The sequence below is a fragment of the Diachasmimorpha longicaudata genome, chromosome 2 (genome assembly GCF_034640455.1).
Source record: "Diachasmimorpha longicaudata isolate KC_UGA_2023 chromosome 2, iyDiaLong2, whole genome shotgun sequence".
In the NCBI taxonomy this organism is placed as follows: Eukaryota; Metazoa; Arthropoda; class Insecta; order Hymenoptera; family Braconidae; genus Diachasmimorpha; species Diachasmimorpha longicaudata.
The window spans coordinates 9,098,188-9,119,408 of record NC_087226.1 but is presented as its reverse complement, the minus strand read 5'-3'; the positions used below and the strand labels follow the sequence as shown (position 1 = coordinate 9,119,408).

General features: G+C 41.7%; 3 protein-coding genes and 1 long non-coding RNA gene across 11 annotated transcripts; 1 reads left to right on the top strand and 3 right to left on the bottom strand.

Moving 5' to 3' along the window:
- Positions 1-304: 304 nt before the first annotated feature.
- Positions 305-16,411, bottom strand: LOC135172674 (E3 ubiquitin-protein ligase HUWE1). 5 transcript variants are annotated; one of them, XM_064138895.1, is made up of 7 exons: positions 15,693-16,411; positions 14,235-14,308; positions 7,198-14,159; positions 6,983-7,124; positions 1,539-6,740; positions 1,146-1,336; positions 305-985 (listed from the first exon to the last, which is right to left on the bottom strand). In XM_064138895.1, the coding sequence occupies exons 2-7, from the start codon at positions 14,277-14,279 to the stop codon at positions 883-885; spliced, it is 12,645 nt and encodes a 4,214-aa protein (XP_063994965.1). In that variant the 5' UTR covers positions 14,280-14,308; positions 15,693-16,411; the 3' UTR covers positions 305-882. The 5 variants fall into 5 exon arrangements, with proteins under 5 accessions (XP_063994965.1, XP_063994967.1, XP_063994968.1 ...); XM_064138897.1 differs by having other exon boundaries at positions 6,989-7,124; XM_064138898.1 differs by having other exon boundaries at positions 6,983-7,109.
- Positions 15,649-20,494, top strand: LOC135172727 (uncharacterized). The gene is made up of 2 exons (XR_010301161.1): positions 15,649-15,812; positions 19,805-20,494. It is a non-coding gene; the product is annotated as an uncharacterized LOC135172727 (long non-coding RNA).
- On the bottom strand, positions 16,941-19,930 carry LOC135172688 (phenylalanine--tRNA ligase alpha subunit). 4 transcript variants are annotated; one of them, XM_064138948.1, is made up of 6 exons: positions 19,915-19,930; positions 19,525-19,702; positions 18,724-19,286; positions 17,972-18,634; positions 17,748-17,849; positions 16,941-17,613 (listed from the first exon to the last, which is right to left on the bottom strand). In XM_064138948.1, exons 2-6 carry the CDS (start codon positions 19,663-19,665, stop codon positions 17,019-17,021), a joined length of 2,064 nt encoding a protein of 687 aa, XP_063995018.1. In that variant the 5' UTR covers positions 19,666-19,702; positions 19,915-19,930; the 3' UTR covers positions 16,941-17,018. The 4 variants fall into 4 exon arrangements, with proteins under 4 accessions (XP_063995018.1, XP_063995017.1, XP_063995019.1 ...); XM_064138947.1 differs by lacking the exon at positions 19,915-19,930 and adding an exon at positions 19,789-19,914; XM_064138949.1 differs by lacking the exon at positions 19,915-19,930 and adding an exon at positions 19,794-19,910.
- Positions 20,190-21,213, bottom strand: Rnasek (Ribonuclease kappa). The gene is made up of 2 exons (XM_064139024.1): positions 21,003-21,213; positions 20,190-20,912 (listed from the first exon to the last, which is right to left on the bottom strand). Exons 1-2 carry the CDS (start codon positions 21,072-21,074, stop codon positions 20,688-20,690), a joined length of 297 nt encoding a protein of 98 aa, XP_063995094.1. The 5' UTR covers positions 21,075-21,213; the 3' UTR covers positions 20,190-20,687.
- Positions 21,214-21,221: the final 8 nt, after the last annotated feature.

Below are 21,221 nucleotides of genomic sequence, written 5' to 3'. Positions count from 1 at the left end.
AAATTGTCAATTTCAATTAGGCTGTTTAGTGTCACAAATTATAATCATTCACACTTTCATACTTACAACGTTATCGATCCCTGCAGTCTTAATCTTGCATTTTCCCCCTCTAATCATTCTCTTACGAATGGAAATAAAAAAATAAGGGGACATAAAAACGGGAAAGAATGAAATTTCCCCCATTGATAATCGATTTAATCATCATCACGGATCACTCTATCATGTTATCAAGTGCAATATTATACAATTCATATTTTTGACGCTTTCTCGTATTCCTCAACGATCTAAGACATCTACGTTATCATTATTTTTCAATTTTCTTTATTAATTAATGCTTACAAATGAACTTAATTGTTAATTCTTACCACCGAGTCCTTAACTAAAGTCTCCATTATTGTTTTTTTTAATCAATGTTTTATCTTTCTTCGCTATTTTCAAGTCAACTTTAAGCTCTGCACAAACGTTTGCAAAAATTTACTTATTACGTTTTTTTTATCGTTTTTTCATCAGTTTTTTTTTTCTTCAACAAAATAAACTCTGGCATTTGGGAAGCGTTGCACAGTGATTCAGTTATAATTACATCCCCCCAAAATGAGTACATGTATGTACATACGCTTTAGTTAATTATGTATATCAATCGATTACCGCGTTGAATTATTCATGACATCGGTTAATAGTTCATTGATCAACTTGTGGTTGCTCTTTATATTGTGTAAAAAAAATATTTCAAAATAACGAACAAAACGATTGGCGCATTTCACTTTGAATTTCCTCGATTTTTACGAGTTTTTTTTCTTCTCTCTGGCGGGGGCCGGGTGTCAATTTATGAAGATATTGAATAATTGCTAATACCAGATGATTCTTTAGCTTCGTAAAAACAATTTATGCAAATCCAAAGCCTTCGCTGCACTCATGGATTGCCTTAAGTAGATTGCTACGCAGTTTATCATATGTTTCGTAGACTGGCAGATCGAGTTGATTGAAACTGTAAATTAGGAATTGTTTATGAAATACCAATTATGAAAGATGACCTCAAGGATGATTGCAAATGTTTTCAAAGTTTTCGGACAATAACAGTAAAAAATCAGCATTTTATTGGGAGAAATACTGTCATTCCATCAATAATCCAACAAATGAATACGTACCATGTATGTGCGGACGGAAATCTATCAGTTGAACGATCGTCCCGATGAATCTGGAATTTCTGTACACCATTCATGCCTTCAAGTGCCCCAAAGCCTTGAAGAGGTACCTTCGACGTTCCCGTTACAAATTGAAGGAATTTAGCTCTATCGGCTTGATCAAATCCACGGAGAGCACGCCAGAACCACTGAATCTGTATTTTGACAAATACAAAAAAGACATCAATAATACATATTATAATGTAAATCTGCATGAGAGACCACTCTTTTAAATCGTTCAGGTGGCTCGACAGCAATCAATTTGACGACAGAAAGCCGCAAAGCATAACACATAATTTTTTACTTCCCTTCACAGAGACCTGACAAAAATTAGAATAACTGAATGTGAATATTTACCTGTAGTGAAGTGGGACTGTACTTATGGTACTCGGTATTAGCTCTTAGATCCTCGATATCGACATTTGGTAAGCCACTTATAAGAAGCTCGAGTTCTTGCTCATTAAATATTGAAATTAGTCGTTTTGGGATAATGTCGTAGAATCCTTCCAAGAATGAGTTCAATTGTTTTCGAATAGCTCCAGTCATCTTCATCTGACAGACCAGCCTGATATACTCCAACTTGGTCTCCTCCGTAACTACAATATTCCTTCCATTGGGAATTAAATCCCTCACATCATTCACTCCAAATTCATTAACTTCAGCAGAGAAAGTCAGCTCATATCCCAGATCTGTGATATTGTTTTCAGTTAAATAAACAAGCCCCTTGTAGAAGCTGTAGTCTTCGCTCTCCATATCCGTGTGTTTTACCAAAATTCCAAGTATATGTTTATAGAAGCTCCTGGTGAAATAGCACTCCAGCAACTTGTTATCATAAATAGCCTTGGCAATGACTCTCCCGACAAATTTGTAATAACAAAGGTGGTTGGGATTGCAGTGGGATGAAGAATTAATCATGTAAGTAACCCTGTCCCCAGGGCTGACAGTGAACAATGCATACATGGGGTTGAATATCTCTCTGGAGATGATGACATACCACTCCCTGAGAAGTCCCCCAGCATCCTGGCCCTCCTCTCCCTCGAATACGATATAAAACCTGTTCTTCCACTCATCAGCATTTCTTCTGTGAAGTTCCCTAAAGGAATCCTCGAAAACATGGCTCCTCCTAACGTGAACCGCAAGCTCCTCCCTCCGGATTCCCTCATCCAATCTTTCCAATTCCGTTCTGAAATACCTTCTTTTCACATCAAAATCTAGTACCCGGGTATGATCTACGAGAACACTGAAGGGTCCATCAGCAAGATGTGTCGTTGTCTGTCTAAGAATCTGATTTAAAACAGTCCTGTGGGTTTCAGCGAATTTCAAGAACTTTAACTGATCAGATGGTAATGTCTTCGTAGGTGCGGGTGCCAGGTCCCATGCCCCCGAGTTAGTCGAAATTTCATTCGTAGAGGTTACGTCACTATCTGGGAATATTGGAGAGACTGGTGCCATGTCGGCAACAGCCTCTCGTGTCTCGTTATTAGTTTCGTTATTACGATCCTTGGAGGAAGTGCTTGATGATGAATGAACCAAGAAGAATGCCTCGACGGCTGGCTGAAGAACCAGGACTGCATGGTGATCAGGTGTGTGTTCTAGCTCTAGAAGACAAGCACTGAGAGTCTCCCATAAATTATCCAGAACTAAGCTCTCGCTCAAGAGTGGTAGAGTCGACTTATCCTCTTCAGTTTTCGAATTGGAGGCCTTCGGTGGTGGCTCAACCTGAGCAGGTTGAGCAGTCTCCATAGCTGAGTTATCCGCGGTAGCATTGTCATCAACAGCAGACTCCTGCACCTGCGAGGTATTAGCAGTGTCCATGGCCGTCTCACTAGTTCCTTGGGTACTCTCATTCTTCTTCTTATTCGCCAAATTAACAGCCTCCCTGATCTGCACAATAACTTTGAGTATACGTAAGAAAAATGCTTGACTAGATGTCTTGCTGACGAGTGCACTCATCGATGGTAATTGTAGATCAGTTGCTGCTTTGACTTTAGCTGGAGCAGTGACAATGACATTGTCCATGGTAAATCTGTCCATGAGAATACCTCGTGTGGGTCCACCACTGGTCGATGGCTGTTCTTCAAGCGAATTTCTTCTCCTCAATTCCCGGTTCAATACCTTCAGCTCTTTCATCAATTCATTGATATGTTCGCAAACCATATTGGCTAGTTCCATGGCCCCTTCCAGGAGGAGCTTGAGAATCAGTTGTCTTGTAGGATCTGGACAGTGGGAGAGATTCAACAGAAGTGCAGTTGCATCCTCAAGACCCTCTTCAGAGCAACTTTTACTTGTCAGAACCTGGACGGCTAGTCTCAGATGTCCCTCAGGTGCAGCAACACTCTGCTCTTTACTTGGCTCAATCTTCTTATTCTTGATTGCATCTTGTCTCCTGTAGGGATTCACTTCTGTCAGTCCAATGGAGATAAGAGAGAGTAGGCGAAGAAGTTTGTCAGTCAGTTGAGAGCTTCTCTTGACAACAGACCAATGGAGCATTGATATCAATCCCCCAAAGGCTGACGATTCAAATGATGTTAGAGACTGTTCAGGTTCAGCCCCAATAGCCAAATTCGAATGAGTTCTAGCAACTGATTTTCCCTTCTTCGAGGCACACGAGTCGAGCTTTAAAAGCATATCCCAAAAGTCTGGCATTTCTGTTTTTGTTGATTTAGATGTCGTTTTGTTCTTGGCTCCACTCTCCTCTTTAACAATAGATTCTTTCTCCTTTAATTTTTCCTCTTCTTTAGATTTGGTTGGAACAAAATATCCTGGGAAGCTTTTTGCCAATGATATCAGTAACTCTAAGGTGTGCCTACAAACAGCCGGTGCTGCTTGTGGATGAATAGCAATGACGTTCCCCTGGCGATCAGCCTTCTTAGATCCATGTCTAACGATGTGGAAGACATTGGCACGACAACCCAGAGCTGCGTCAATACTAATATTCAACCAAGATTGAACATTATTCCTGGATTCTGATAACTTAGGAGAGCAGTAGTCGATAGCTGGATGAACTGATTTTCGTTTGAATTTTCCAGTAAAATCAGTGAGAATCTCTTTATTCTCATCATTACTTCGTTCCATGATGTTCAAAAGGGCTTTAACAACCCATTCTCTCGTGCTACCATGATAGCAGAGGTTCCTGATAACCCTATGTAATCTGAGCGTATTGATCTTAGGCTCGTCAACGAACAGAAGTACCAAAAGACAGGCCATTGACTCGTGATCAAGCAGTTGTCTTCCACGAAGTCTAAGGCCAGTACTTTGATGTCCTAAAGTTGTGTCCCCTCGTTGGTTCCAGGAGCTCCACTGTCCTCGTGGAGTAACACCAGAGATTGCATACCTAGGGTTCCCACGACCCCTCCCAGAACTTCTGAGAATGTTGGAGAGTGTGGTGTTCCCCTGGCTGACGTGTGTCAAAAATCTTTCCTGTATCATGTGACGATTTGTCGCCTCCCATTGTCTTCTGAGGTTCTGGGCCTCTGCAGCAAGGTCTGGTGGAAGAACCGACATTTGAGACTCCTCCATATCTGTTAGGATTGCCTGTCTCAATGATGGTTGGAGGTTCTGGAAAAATGCAGCAGCATCTACCGGATCAGCTGGATTTGCAGAGGCAGCAGCATGTCTCTGCTGTTCCAATCTCTGTTGAGCTAGGACTTCTTCTTGAATAGCTGGGGGCAATGCAGCTAGGAACTCAGGATTTACTTCAACCGGGCCTGTGCCTTCTTCTACAACAGTAGCTTGAGCTCGTTGACGATTCCTCTGGAGTCGGAGTTGTTCAGCGATCACTTCATCTCGCATTTCTTCAGGGAGAGCAGCTAAGAACGAAGGATCGACTCCATCAGGAATCTGTGAGTCTGATGAAGATGGTTGTTGACCTGCAGAGCCCTGTGGCTGTTCCTCGGGGGTCTGAGGGATCACTTGAGTGGGTTGTGGATCTTGCGAAGCAGCTGGTTGTTGTTCTGGCTGGGATTGGATTTGAGGCTCTGGAACTTGAGTAGACGAAGGTTGATCAGTCACTGGAACATTTTCCGCTGATGATGATGATGATGCTAAAGTATCCAGAGGTGGTACATTAGCATTGTTCTCTCTTCGCGATTGCTCGAGGGCCAGGAATCTGTGGACCCAGGTGTTTGGATCCCTGGATTCTCTGGGAGTCGATTCGTCCTCGGGAGTTGATTGAGCAAAGTCATTCAGAATTGACCAGTTATTCGGACGATTTAAATTCAATTCATCTGGCTCTCGATTAGTCGTCAATCTTCGCAGTCTCGTTGCTTCCTCAGCACTGGGATGGAGAACAGAATCAAGAATGCTTTCGGCTAATTCCAGAGTAGCATGATGATCAGCTAGAGTCGGTCTGTTGTCCTCAGGTGGTGGGGGTGGTGGTGGAGTTGGTGGTGATGGAGCCCTGACTTCGTCCTCGGGTAGAGTTACCTCCATGTCCCCAGTTACTTCAATTATATTTTCGTCTCGATTGCGCTCTTGCCGAACTGCCTCTACAGCTGCCTCCACTGCGTCAGCAAGACGCCTTGATACATCAAGACCATTATCAGCAGCCATTTGAAGGAAAGAACCTGATGGCTGTTCTGGCTCAACTACTGGAGGCATTGTTGAATTTGATTCACGTGGCTTCACACTCTCCTTCTCTTTGGTCTCTTTGTCAGTGTCTTTTTCGGGATGTTGCTTTTTCCGTTTGTCTTTTCTCTCAGCGAGTTCAGCATTTCGGTATTTCTCAAGACCAGCAACGAGCTTGTGGACAACTCCAACACAGCAATCTGGCTGAGAATCCCCATCCAGCTGCTTGCTTTCTTCGATCCACCAGTGAAGAGCGGTGGGGATGTTGTTGAGTGTTGCTGCTAAACTAGGACCGAACAGATATCCGGATTGATCCACAAAATCAATTTGCTCCTCCTCTTGGTTTGAAAATATTCCAAGACCATTGTTGTCCATGAGAACGACCCTAGTGTCTCTGAAGTTTGATGCCAACATTTGAGTTGCTGATATTGGCAGACTCTGGGCTGCTGGGACTAGCAGTCTTTGAAGAATAACCGGGGGATTTGCGTTCCTAGAGTTGGCTAAATGGAGGTATTGATACCTTCTCTGACGAATTGATCTCTGTGCCCGTGTGTTCGCAGTATCAAGACTCCCCGGGGTCATCAGCATTGGGTATGTACCATTGCTGTCTGACACCGATGGAAGATCTTCAAATAAGCCCAGGGGCAGAGGAAAACTCGCACTCCAGGGATGATTTTGTCTCGTTGATGCTGGAGTAGTGGAATTGTTCTCGTGATTATCAAAATTATGTTGAATCATGACAACATTACTACCGTCTCTCTCGGCTGATGGTAGCATTCTGAATATTCCCTCACCAACGTCCTCATAGTAGTCTATACCGTCTTCTTCATAGTTTGAGGAGCCTTCTTCTTCGTCCTCCTCTTCTTCCTCATTCTCTTCACCATCGTCGTCCTCCTCCTCTTCTTCTTCTTCATCTTCGTCGTCTTGAACGTCGTCTTCATTGTCATCGGAAGGATTTGAATCTGAATCGGAATCCGAACTCATCAAGTCCTCCTGTAAAATTAATTACATTACTTACAATTTATTTTTTTATTTCATTTTGTGGCGAATGTTCAGACGTATTTTTGTGGTTTTCAGCTTTATATTTTTTTCTGCTCTAATTTCAAGCAAATGAAAAATTATATTCACAAGAATGATAAATTAATCACTTTCAAATATTGGAAAAAAATTAAAAAGCCCCAAAAATTTTTCGGACCATCTCCAAATATGAATATTAGTGAAGAAGGCGACGTTACTCTTACGGTTGTATCCCTCGTGGGATCGAAATCCCCTTCGGTATCTCTCATAGCAAGACTTTCATCGTCAATATCCATAGGTCGATGGGAACGAGAAGTAGGTTCTTCTGTAACGGCGGAGCCGTCCCTGGGGAACAAAACACTGCGAAATTATTAACACTGTCCTGATCATCACATCCCACCCAAGGCAATCCCCACCAAGAAAATCGTCATACCTCTCAAGCAACTGATCCATGATATCCTCTAGAGCAGCTTCATCTCCTTCTTCATGTACCTGGCCCTCAGATGTCGGTTCCAAGCTCTCTGCATTTAAAGATATATCGTGTTCAGTATTTTCAGCGTCCTCATTAACCTCTTCTCCAACAGCATGAGTAGCATCCGAAGTGGTAGTTCCAGTTTGATCGCCAATAGGTTCTTCTTGTATAGTCCTATTCTTCGGTTTAGGAAACTTATTGTTGACTGTTCCTGGCATGGGCTGATTGATAATTCGGGAAAGGGTCTCCAGCGGCTTCAACGCAGCATTGATGGTACCAGCCATGTAAGGACTGGAGAGATCAAGACTGTGAGGAATCTTTGCAAGATCCGTAATGATTCCCTTTCTCAGCATAATTCTAACGATATAATTAACGTTATTGTACTGATGGACTTTCAATGGAGTTCGAAGTTGAGAATGAGATGTTGGTGGACAACTATCAATCATCGTAGATATGAGGCCAATAAGCAGTTGCAATTGGGCATGTTTCTCAGAGCTCTCAGGTTGTGCTAAGGTCCTGGTTAAAGCAGCCTTCACCTCGGTAACCAGACTAGATTGAGCATCTGGAGAATGATTGCAAGAGGCAATAGCAGCGATTAGCATCCTAGCCATGCTGCTGCACTGTCTATCACTAGAATTCTCAGGAGAAACTGGTAATAGTTTATCAAGAAGGAAGGCAAGTGCCGTCACGTCTTCGGGGACCATTTCACTCTGCCCAGCTCGATAACTGTGTTCAGTAATTAAATTAGCCACAGCTCCGTAAGATCTTACTGCTTCCGCCAACATCTTGAGAATTGCTGATTTAGGAAGGAGGGGCTTTTTAGCTTCCTCGGGCTCGACCTTTCCGTTATTCAGATAATCAGTGGACATCTTAAGGGGGACTATCTGGTCATCATCGTCCAGAGGTCCATTTGCAGGAGCTATGCTGCATCGAACCCCTTCGTTACGTCTGGACGACGATGACGAGACTACAAGAGTGGTTGAAGTCGATGTTGTTGTTTTCTTCTCGGGGCTACCAGTAGGGGTCGTGGTGTTGTCCTCAGGAAATACAGGGACTGGTTTGATAAGAGCATTCAGTAGATTGTGAATTACTGAAACTGCCACGTCCTCTGCCATTGGCATTGCTGATGAGTGATTTGGTGGTAATGCCTTCACCACTAAACGATTATCATCATCATCCCTTTTCAGGACACTTATGTCAACCCTGAGAATGTTTTCACATACTTCTCGATAGACCTCAGGATTCCTGCACACAGCGCTGCTGATCTGTCTCGTCATGAAGAGAATTTCTTTGTAAGCTGGAGGGATGTTCGCTTGAGTTTTACTCCTGACGACCTTCTCCATGGCTAAACGAAGGGTTCTGGGTTCCTCTAAGGTATGACGAATCAGAAGAGTGCTGAGGCCTATACAACCGATGAAACTATTGGCCTGAGTCATGTCTAGAAGCAATTGAACGCCTCCCTCTCTGGCGAACACCTCAGCATTTTTATAATCCCGAGTCAATCGTAAGCAGACTTTCATCAAAGCATGTAGGGTGTCCCTGTCTACAGGAATTGCGAGAAGTTTTACACAGGCTCTGACAATACTTGGAGCAATACTAGGATTTAAGCCCTCAATTACTGTATTTCGTTTTTCTTCCGGTGTAGTCTCTTCTGTATCCATATTCGAATCAGAACTGGAGCTAGAGTCTTTAGTCACAGTATTTTGGAATTTAAAGCCCATGGTTATGGGCCTCCTATTATCACTATCCTCATTAACCTGTGTCATACAGGAGAATGTGATTAAATATCTTCTCCTGGAACAGTTTATCCTCACACTGGACTCTCCAGCCCAGTAAGCATCATTAATAAGTCGATTATTGACCGATGAATATGGAGTCCACTTTCCGGTGCTCAAATCGAACCACTTCCAGACTCTGTTGGTGACTTTGTGCATGAGTTGCTTTCGTTGAGTGAGAACAGCAACTTTTTCAAGACGATCGATAAGAAGTAAAAGTGGAGCGAGCCATTTAGGAGTTTTAGCGACAATTGGTTGTCCTTCCTTGCTCTCTTTAGCTAGTTTGTTTTTCATCGCTGTGAGGGGAGTTTCACTTATCACAAGAAGACGAACCAACTGATCGAGGATTCCACATTCGTTAACAATCTGTGCACAGGGTACCCTCATCTCCTGGAAATTTCCCTCGAAGAAAAGAGTATAAAGATAGATCCTGCCAGCTATTTTAGTGGCCTCCTCACACTCCACGAGTTTGATACCAGCATCTTCATCCTGGGATTGTACAATTCCAATCAAATGATCCATGAGCTCGTCGATCTCTTTCATGAGATGTCTGAGCATCTTGTCCCTCCATTCATCCCCATTTCGTTTGGTAATCGTAACAAGGAGATCACAAACTCGGTAGACAGTGTCTGGCATGAGATCCAGAAGATTGAGACACTGCTTAAGAGCAGTTGAAGTAAAATCGTCGATTGTCTGGGTGATCGGCGTGTCCCTGATTGGTTCTTCAGGACCAGGTGCCTTCTTGGGATCGTTATCCCCAAGACTCATTACAATGGCATACATAATCTGGTCATCAACGAGATCGAGATCCATCACAGGTCCTGCAGAAGTGTCACCTGCAGATGCCTCTCGCCTGCGAAGAGAGGCTGGATGTGAAAGGAGATGGTCAGTGGCTTGTTCAACTGTCGGATGATGCAGAAGTGCTTCGACACAATTGGCTCGGCTGAATCCCATATCCATGAGTTGTCTCAGGTACTCTGGATTGATATCAGCTTCAGGATCCTCTCGTCTCTCGGTGGTAGTTGTTCTAGTGGTGGCTGTGCCACTCGTACTCGTTCCTGAAGTCTCCTCCGTACCTTCCTTCTCTTCAGTTCTCTCTTTTATGATTTTCTCCCCTCTCAGAATGTGCCTCAAGATCGACAGAATTGATTCAGTCATTCTAGCTCCATAATTCTTGAGAGGTTTCTTCCCCCACATCAGCATAACAGCTTCAAACGCCTTCTTATGGACATCCTGAAGGTATTTTTTGGGATCCAAGGACTTGTAAGGATTGTAGACACCTGTGCACTTGGGCATTCCAACATGAGGAGAATCTAGAATGGCTTTGGGATTCACCATTTTTTCCAAGAGCAACAGCCAGGCATCTAGAAATTCCCCAGTTCCATCGGGAAGATCAGGGTGTTCCAGACCCTCTGACAGAGAGAACTGTCCACCGCCAGATAATGCCCAACGAAAAGTGGAGAAGAATGCATTCTGACCCTGAAGTTGCACGAATTTTTGAAGCATCAGATGATAAGGATGTCGTTTTTCATCAAATAACATTGGAGATGTGAAGCCCACTGAACAAATGAGAAAAGTGAGCTTGAATTTTGGAATTGGGGAGGGTGGCAATTTGTCCCAGGAGAGACCCCTCGTGAGAAGGAGATTTAATGCACAAGCGACACCACGTGCAGCTGCGTTGGGAATAGTAGGCATCGTAGAGAATTGCTGTCCTCGTCTCTGTCTAATGGGTGAACCCATACAGAGTTTAACTAAGAGCCCAAAAAGTTCGGCCAGCGCTCTTCCCAGTCTGGATGAGGCACCCAATAGAGGTTTGATGTATTTGAGTTGATGAGCACTTGGAGATGCTCGTCCAGTGGTATTGGTGCTGGGTTTATCATCAACCTCCATTGACACGGGAGGTGGATCTGTACTGAGTGCTTCCATGGCTGTTGTCATACCATTGCTTCCCATGTCCCCAGCCGAGGTACTGGGCCAAGTTGATGCATCGGCATCTCTCAATTCAGCTGGAATTAATTTATCCATATCTTCTTTACCAAAATCACAGCCAGGAGGAATGCTGCCATCACTGCAAAGAGCCAATAGAAGAGTGCTCTCCCAGACCAATGACATGTAAAGTTCTGACAATCCTTGGAGAACCGATAGTCCTAGCTCAGAGCCCCAATTATCCATTGACAAATTTCTAATTTCTGTTTGACTTGTCCTACAAACATGGACGAACATAACGACATATCCATGGGCTGCATTCATAGCATGGAGAAGTGGGGTCGCAGTGTCACTAGTGAAAGCTGACTCCAGATTGGGAGCAGAAGCCAATTCATGCAGAAGAACCGAACCCCCTGGAGACTCCATGTGACTATGAAGTGGTTTCAGAAGATTAAGAACTTCGTTTAACTGTAACAATCCAGTTTTCAATACTAGTGGTTCATGAGCAAGATTGAGGATGCTCTTGCAAACTGATGCAACTGATTGAGCGGCTTGTGCCACTGGATAATCTACAGGTAGATTGGGCAGTCCGAGGATCGACAGAAGTGGAACTAGCCCTTTCTGTGCAACAAACTCACGACAGTGGTCATCAGTGGAGTTATTGCTCAATATAGCGTCCACAAATTTCATGACATTGTGAATGTAATCCACGAGTGCTATCGGAGTTTTCTCTCGGGGCTGTTGAGGAGGTGGTCCAGGTTGTACTGGAGATGGTGAAGGCTGCTCGTCCCTTTGGGGATGAGAACTCGTACTTGCTTCCTCCTCATCCTCCTCCTCTTCATCACTGCTACTGCCACCACCTCCTCCTCCACCCGTCCCATTATCCCCAACTCCTACCCCCACTGATTGCCCTGATGACTGTCGACTTCCAGAATTAGAACTAGATGGAGAATTCTCAGATTTATTAGCAGCTCTGTAACAGACATATCTGGGATCACACCCAAGAACGCATAGCTCCTCCAGTAATTTGATAATAGCTGCTGTAGCATCGACTTTCAAGCTGGGCTGATGCCTCATAAGTTCGTCCATGGCATTACCCAGATTGGAAGCAGTATCACCAAGAGGATCTGCAGATCTACGTCTCCGCATAGCTGATAAATACGTCGGAGAGATTAGGACTTTGAAGAGTTTCTCAAAGGGACGTCTTTTAACGAAGGACAGTAGACCCCTCTGATTGAGACAGAGTGCACTGTAGACATTTGGAAGTGATCCCAACACTTCTCGAGTAGCTGGTACATCTTTGATCAATAATGCATGAAGAACAACGTCAGTGAGACCATTATCCTGGAGGGATGACAGTAATGACGGCTCTTGGAACACGTAGACTGTTACGACATCGATCGCCAAGAGAAACAGAGAGGGTCCATAATACTCTGAATTACTGATGATGTGTTTTAAGGAGGAAGGGAGCTCCCCCTCCATTACGTGTCGGATGCTATCGGAGAACGCAGGATCTTGAATAGCTTTTTTCAAAAAATTTAACATGGATTTTAGAAGAGCAGCTCTCTGAGGCAGACAAGTCTTTCCTGATCGCCCAGAGCTCTCACTCCTCTGGTCCACTTTACTCTCGAATTTGGAGTTTGTATTCTCATCCTCTGAGAATTCCATGGGATTGGACGTCTCCTCACGCTCGTCGACCGTTGCACTGGTGGTCCCAGAGGGCCCAGCTTCCTCCGGCCCCTCAGACTTCTCTGTCATCGGTACCACATCCTGATTATACATGTGTGGCTCAATCTCGAAGGGCTGTTCCTTCCTGCAAACATTGACCTCCATATCCAGTCGATTGATAAAACTACCAAGACCTCCGTGTGCTTGAAATCCTTGCATATCAATATTAGTGATCAGATCAATGACTCGGACAGCACGAGTTACAAATGTGATGTGCTCAAGTTCACTCCCAGGCCAGTTTATTACTTTAAGAAGAATCTCCATCATGCCACATGATACAAGAGCTTCCCCACCAGCTTCATAGCTTGCCAGATGGTACAGAAAACTGAAGAGGGCTGTTGCCAGAGGTAATGGGAAGGGCTGTCCATCTGGCTGTGGAGATGTGAGTGTTGTGATGCAGGTTCTGACGAGGACAGGTAAAAATCCGTGATACGAACTGGCTCCAGTGACGTCTATAATCATATTGAGGCGTGATCCCGGTTTCTTGGGGAAATGGGGATTTCTGTCCAGGTGAATTATACTCGTTAATGCCCTCAGCGCAGCTGCTCGAATTTCCACCAAGTGTTGATGTGGTAGTTCCAGGAGCTCAACGAGTTCCTCGAGTAGACCTGCATGCAAAAGGCTGTGGGCATTCTCTTGAAGAGCATGACTATAAACTAGAACTGAGAGGGCTTGAAGACGAGCCTGAACACACTGAAGACGTCTTCGATAGTCTGAAAAGCTGTGAGCGAGTCTTATATGGGTGAACAGTGCCATTTGTCGATCTTGAGGGACATTGTAGTATTTCAGAAGATCGTTCATTATCTGGGCCGGTGTTTTTCCAAGTTTATCGACATTCTCAATGTGAATGTAAGTAACGAGATTAGTCTGACTGGTTTTACGCAAATTGGGGGTAGAGGGGGTTTCTGCAGATGTCGTTGGGTTCTCTGCGTAGTACTCGAAGTGTAGAGTTGTAGCACTCACTGGGAATGCTTTGTCAGGGTGCTCTTTGCAGCAATCTGCTAGGCCAAATCCATTCTCCTTTCCTCCCCAGGATTCAGCAAGATGATTCAATCTACTAAGCAATGCCTGGCGTTTGTCATTGCCCAGACGCGTGATAAAGTTGCTTCTTTTGCTGAACATATAGAGAAGATTGAGGACACCCAGTACCACGTGCATATCGCAGCTGGAGAGTAGGGTTACTAGGTGCTCCATGCTGTTGTACAGGTGACGAGAAAATGAGTGCTCTATCAAAAGAGTTGTAAAGTGAAGGACCCAGAGGAGAAGCTCCTTTGCTTCTCTATTTTGGGGTAGATCACATGCCAGCTCCCAGGGATTATCTGGGCTACGGGCACATGCCTCCTCGAGGATGCTGTCACTGAGATCGAGGACATCGATCCAGTGAAATAATTCACACTTGCCGAAAGTCCAGGCATCTATCTGCTTTAATTCTTCCAGAAGCTCTGTGTGGGAGCAGGATCGTAGCTTGCTTATTAGTGCCTGACATTCTGCTGGCTGTTATGGGAATTGAATGAACATTAATTATTGATGCCTGATAATGGACGTGGGGGAGAATCTAGTGTTACTTACCACTTCCGAAGTGCACTTCTTCAATCTGCTACGATCGATTTTCATTTTTGGGGTTGGGTTTGTCTACAAGGGGTCTGAAAGAAAAGTACTTCGTTGTGAATCCATATCGTAGGATTTGATAATCATGAAAATCGTTTAGGGAATGGTTATCAAGATAACCTAAATGATGATGCCTTTTAGTGAATTTAACAAAGAGTGTTACGGAAGTGATTCATATGAATGAGATAGTGGGAAATTGAATAAAAAAGGAAGACTGCACAAATGAAACTGCACGAAAGTAGAAGAAGAGAATAATGAACATTAAAACCAGTGAAATTGGTCAATAGAAAACAATTTAAAAAATAAATGATTGTTCTAGCATGACATGGATATAAAGACTTGACCTTAGTAGACTAATGAGCATTTTTCGTTGCTTTAAAGTTATTCTTTTAATCGCGTAATCGATTTTTGATTCGACCTAATCGAAATACCGACACGGTACAAATCATACAAGGTAATGGATATTCATCATCGTTTTCATGTAACCTTATTCATATTAACAAAGAAGAATGAAATAGAAATTGAAATAATTTATTTTTCCTCATAATTTTTTTTGGTCATAGAAAAGATTATCAGTGCAAGTTCTGTATCACGCTCAAGAAGTTTTGTAGCTCAAGGCATAAAATAAGGAATTGCCAAATAAATCCTAATCACAACAGAGGACTCAGATATTCCATTACAAAGTGTCTAATCTCGATTTTTCAAATAGATAAGGTACAAGGAGTAGATAAAAATTGGTGACATTATCTCGCGCAATAGGTGACACATATTGACGTGAAAATTCACCGACCCATAACACTGTTCAATGTCACCCTCGGAGATGAAGAAAATTGAAGAACACCATGGACTATTGAGTCGGAATTTCAAAACGTCAACAAAATCAAACGTTTCCGTTTTTTCATTGATTTCTCAACAATTACCTCTGGTCACCCATGTGACCTTATCGTGCATCGAAATATTTAGTATCGGGTCAAGGATACTTCGTAATCCAACCTCTCTCACTCTCACAAAGCAACGAACCGAGACATATTTTGCCAAACACCTTAAATTGCACCGTCATTCGTATAGGTTAGACTCACCGATATAAAATCATTCCCAGGAATGTGAGGAAAACGATAAATGATGTCGACCGTGCAACATATTTCAGAATGTTGATAAAAATCTAATAAAATTTCACTGGCACAAAAATGCTCGATATGGTCGAATTGAATGTGCTTTTTCCCATTTTTTTGCTTTGTTAATAAGAATGGCGGTTGGAAGATCTTTCCGACGTTTTCAGACCCTTCTTGGAAGTCGCGATGACCCCACAGACATGTTCCAGAATGTACCGACAGGACCCCAGGGCAAGGAAAAAAAATGGAGATTGCGAATTTGGGAACGATTTACGGGCAAAAATGACGTGAGAATGGCGAAACTTACCTAATGACTCCTCACTTGAGGGTCACAAGCGTTATTAGCGACGTATCTCACCACTGATGACGTCCCTTTGTCTTCTCTCTTCACGATAATCCCGATACAACTGTCAGGAACTGTATTGAGGTGAGTAACGAGCATTGCTGAGGCACAATACTCGATGATATATCGACTGTTTGTGTTGATTTGGTGTTTTAAAAATCACCGAATGTGATCCGGTGATTTTTACGTGTTCACCACACGCCTCCTCAATGTTCTTCCGTTGGGCCTCGTGTCAATGAATTTGCAAACTTTATGGGAGGAAAAGATGTCGCGATTAAGTAATCAAAAAATCTTCCGGATTTTCGTGGATTAATTGTTTTTAATATGTTTTTGCGGGGGAATTGTCGATTAAACACTGATTTCGTCGACTTTTCTCGATAACGTTCACCGCCAATGTGAAGTGATGGCCGCCATTTTGATCATGTAGCACATACTGCCACCACCAGTCGTCGCCCGATACTCGATTATTTATTTATTTTTGTTTCTACAATTTTTTCCCGATCCTCCGAGAAGATTTTTGCAGTATTTTTTTGATGATTTGTATGTTAAGTTTCGATTGCTGATATTTTAAAGATGTTGGAGTGTCATTGATATTAAAACGCTGAGAAACAATTTTTGATATAGCTGGTGTGGATTTTTTCGATAAGAGTGCACTGTACTCGCTTCAACACTCTCAACACAACTGAATACACATGAAAATAATCACAAACAGGGGTTTATTAGACTGAGCCACAGTCGCGATGGATACACACACAGGGACCAACACAGATTTGAAATGAAGAATTATTTTGTGTAGGAAAAAACAAATAAAAATAAGGCACGTCTCTCCAGAGAAAACAATTATTTTTCTTCTAATGATGCGAAAAACTAGAATTCATTGAAAGGTTTTGATTCGGAATCATACTTGAAGGTTCATTCCATGAAAAAAGGGACATGTCAATTATTAATTTTTTCACCAAAAAAACTGCTCCGAATTTTTGTCCAGTCAACGTGTAAACATATGGGTAACGGTACTCACCCACTGTCAGTGCAAGCTGTGATCACCATTTAACCAATTGTGGAAAAATTACAAATGACTACTTTTAATAACAAGAACAAACAAGTACAAACCTTTCTTTCAGATAAAATCAATAGATAAAATCAATGTATTATTGATCAAATTCATTAAATGATACATTACATTGGAATTAATTAGAGGAAAATGACGACTCGTTTGTCACCGGTCAAAAAATGTAATTACCATCAGTACAAAATTACAATTTTTTGGATTCCTCTGGGAAATCTCCATTTTCATTTCTGCAATATCAAATCAATAATTGATAACTCCTCGAAAATATACTGTGACTCCGATTTTTTCATGTCATGTAATTTTGGCTTCCTAGAATTATGCAGGGTATTATTAATTTTATCGAGAGCCTCATCGATTTTATTAGCGTAAAGTGCTCCCCTGCTTTCGTATCTCAGTAAACTGGGATTGATTTGTTCTATGAGGCGGTTAAAATAACGGGCAATATTGACTTGCCCGAAGATTTCTCCTTTTCCATCGACTTTCAGGACTGGATCCACTCCTACTGATTTCCAAATAAAAGTAATTATTAAATCCGCTAATTTGTGGGAGCTTTTTAAATCGGAGCAGAAATTTTCGAGTTCAAGAGGAATTCGTTCAACTGTTGAATGAAGGTGAGTTGTAAGAATCGTTGTGAGGTTATTTTCGGTTAATTTTACAAGGCCTTCGAGCCATAAAATAGGATATTGAGGGTCGCAGAAGATTACTAAATTTTGGTTTTCTAGTTTTCCACCCTTTGTCCATGCGTCATTTCCAGAACTGTTTATTAGTCCATCTTCTGGAAATTTTGTCACGTTCATTTGAGGAATGCCTGCGACTCTAGAATGAAAAATCACCAAAATCATTTCATCAGAAATCAGCATGGATAATTCATCTTGGAAAAGAGTGAATACATTAGAACTCAATGAAATAATAAGATTTAAATACCTTCAGAAATATTAAGTAATATTTACTTCTCTAAGCGGCATATAGAATTGTTGTAGACCATTTGGAGATCGACTTTGGACCCAACAAGATCACGGATGTTGTTGAGTTTATATTTAATCATCGTAGGTCTGAAAAAATGCATTTTTTTAGAGAATTGTGTGCATTTCCAATGGAATATCACTTGATAACAAATATCTAAGACTCTTGTCAGGAATTATCTTTTTCAAAGAAAACCGTATAAATTGCTCACCTTTCAAGAGATAATCCCCAAGCAATCACATTAACCTTTGGCGGTAATCCCATAGGCAACAGCATCTCAGGTCTGAACATTCCGCTGTTTCCAATTTCAATCCACTTCCCCAAGCCCTCGTGGAAGCAGAAAATTTCCATACTGGGTTCAGTATAAGGATTATAAGCCGGTTTGAACTCCAATTTATCAATTCCCAATTTCTTGAAGAACTCGTAAAGGGTGCCAATGAGATCTCCCAGGGTGAGATTGTAATCAGCAACAACCCCCTCGACCTGGTGGAATTCAGCGAGATGCGTTGCGTCGAGAGTCTCGTTTCTGAAGACCCGGTCGATGCTGAAGTACCTCACAGGTTTGAACTCTCCCTCCTGCATGAGGTTATATAGCATTCTTGCTGAGACAGCTGTCGTGTGGGTCCTCAAAAGGTTCTTTTGGGCTTCCTCTATCTTCCAGGAATAACGGTAGCCCTCGGAGCCGTAGCCACCATTACTATGAACTTCCTTTACTTTCTGTAGATACTCTTGGGGGAATTCTGTCGTGTTTTTCGGGTCTGATATGAAGAATGTATCGTGGGCATCACGAGCTGGATGCTGCTGCGGTTGGAATAGAGCATCGAAATTCCAGAATGAGGATTCAACAAAATTATTCGTTGGCATTTCTGCGAAGCTGAAAGAATTCTTTTTGAAATTATCACGGAGTCTCATTCTTGATGTAATAATTCATTACATCAAATCGTGAAAATGTTGAATACGTACCCCATCTCTAAGAATATTTTCCTGAATTCACTCCTGACTTTCAAAAGGGGATGAAGATGTCCAACATCAAGAGCAGCCCCCAAAGCATCGAAATTATAAGGTTTGAATTTCTTCTCCTTCCACGAATTATTAATCAACAAATCAGCCGTGAGATCCGCCTCTTGTTTCTCAATTTTAGTGACAAAATTCTTCCCCTTCTTGACGATCACACTCTTAATGATGACCTCCTGCAAAAGTTTTCTCTTTTTGTATTCAGCCTTGACGGTGTCTGGAAGGCTCTCGATATTCTTCAAGTGCATTTGCGTTGTATCTTCAATGGACGCAACGTTCTTAGTCACTATGGGCTTGCCCGTGCTTTTATCTAGCTTGATCCAACCAGCTACCATAGCTTTGGAAAATCCAACTTTGGCGTACGCTACTGATTTCATAATGTCGCTTTGGAGGAGTCCATTCTCGGGGATGGCTTTGTACACTGCTGCCTCGTGACTTCCATGCTCTATTACGTGTTCTCCTTCGGATGTTGGCTCCCATTTTTTCTGACTCACTTGCTCGACCTCAATGACCTGATCACAACATAAAAATAATATCGATTTATGTACAAGGCTTTGCATGTACGCATTAAATTGCTATTCAAATTGTATGCACTGTGAAAAATACTCCCCTTTAATTCATGCATTTATTTATAAGTTATATGTATGGTTTTCAAGTTAGAAGTGTACTTTATTGTTTAGTAAATGTCATTCGTCCGTGCATTAAAAAATCGTGTATTCAATTTTATGATTAATCACATATTGTACGTACATTGTCGAGTGTTTGGAGACTTTTGATAGCTCCAATGATTTTTTGATGATCCTCCTCGAAGACAGGAACTAAATCCAGGGAGTTTGTTTCCCCATTTTTTTCGACGTATTGCAAAATATCTTCAGCAAGTTCGCTACCCATTTTCAAAGATGAGTCAATATTGCGTCATACCATTAATCTGGAATAATGAAAAATGATTATTTATGATAAGTACAGGATGAATAATACTTGCAATAATGAGGAACCCGTGTTTAGTCTAATTACAGTACTATTGTTTCAGGTATTTTTAAACACTGTTGTTTTTGGAATTGTACTAGTGAGAGACTCTATTGTTTATTATGAATATCAATGCCTGCGATGCCAATCACTATTGCAATAAATTCGACTCACCGGCTGTGATGATGATGAAAACATCAGACGGTTTATGTCAACCACGTTTTAAGGAAATTCTGATGGAATTTTCATTTGGCGACAAAAGATGGAAGAGCGCGGGATATTCAAATCACAATGGGAATTTCGTTTATTTTTTACTGTGCTTTTCCACGTTCTAATCAATGCAAAAATATTAATAAGTTCTAAAAATATCTGACAAATTAGTGATCTTTTCAATGAATTTATAATTTTTGTAAGAAATTTTGTAGTGATAAAAATAATTCATTCATAAGTATAATATAATATCGTCTATATTTATTTTCCTAGATGTATCAATATACAGTTTTCCATGACAATTATGTAGAATTCCCTTTTCGATTACACAAACTGCTGAATAGTCATTTAACATTCCATGAACAATCACTTAACAAGACAAATAAAGGACATCTCAGAATAGACAAATATACCACCAATTGTGTAGAAAATGTCTTCATTTTTTATAATTTAGTTAGACATTTTTGGAATGGAATTGGAGAAGTTGATGTGAGAGCTACAAGGCAGAGCATGGGAGCGAATTAAATATTTTACAAATTATAATTATATCTTCTCATTCAGTGTCACTTGTAAACAATAAAATCGATTCACTCTAGATCATCATCGATGGAAGATGAATAAACTTCTTGATAATTACATTTTCTGTTTCAATGTCTTCATCTTCTCATCGAATATCAAACGATAGCATTCACCATAAATCTCGAAAGTGATCTAGCGATAAACCTAAAGTTGTTAATTTAAACACTGAGGGATGTTCTGGAATTGACATAAAATTGATGCCCAGAAAGTAAAAACGTTAATACGTAAATGCAGGCAGCAATCCAGCAATTGTAGGCATTCTGAAGATAACCCCAGTCAGCTGCCATGTAGAATTCGTGTGGAGAATTGAATTTTTTTCCTTCCAGTGGAAGATCCTCGATGAGGGCTACACTTTTCACGAAGAAGAAGATACCCATGAGAAGCTGAAAATATTAACATGTAGCGTGATTTTTCAACTATCTAAAATCTACTGCAAGGGAACTTAGAAAACAATGAAGGTTATGGTTCATTACCAATTGAATGATGCCCCAGGCAGAGATGATGAGGCCGCACAGGGCGTACTTGGGACCACAGATTTTCTTCATTATTTAATTTGTATGATTACTACTTCCAACTATTGTCGAGTGTCGCAAAATGCACGATTTATTGTGTTTGGAGCTGGAAGAAGTGATTTAACTGTGCTCACTACGCCCAGATGAGCAGTCATATGATTACAATCGATACGTCAGGTG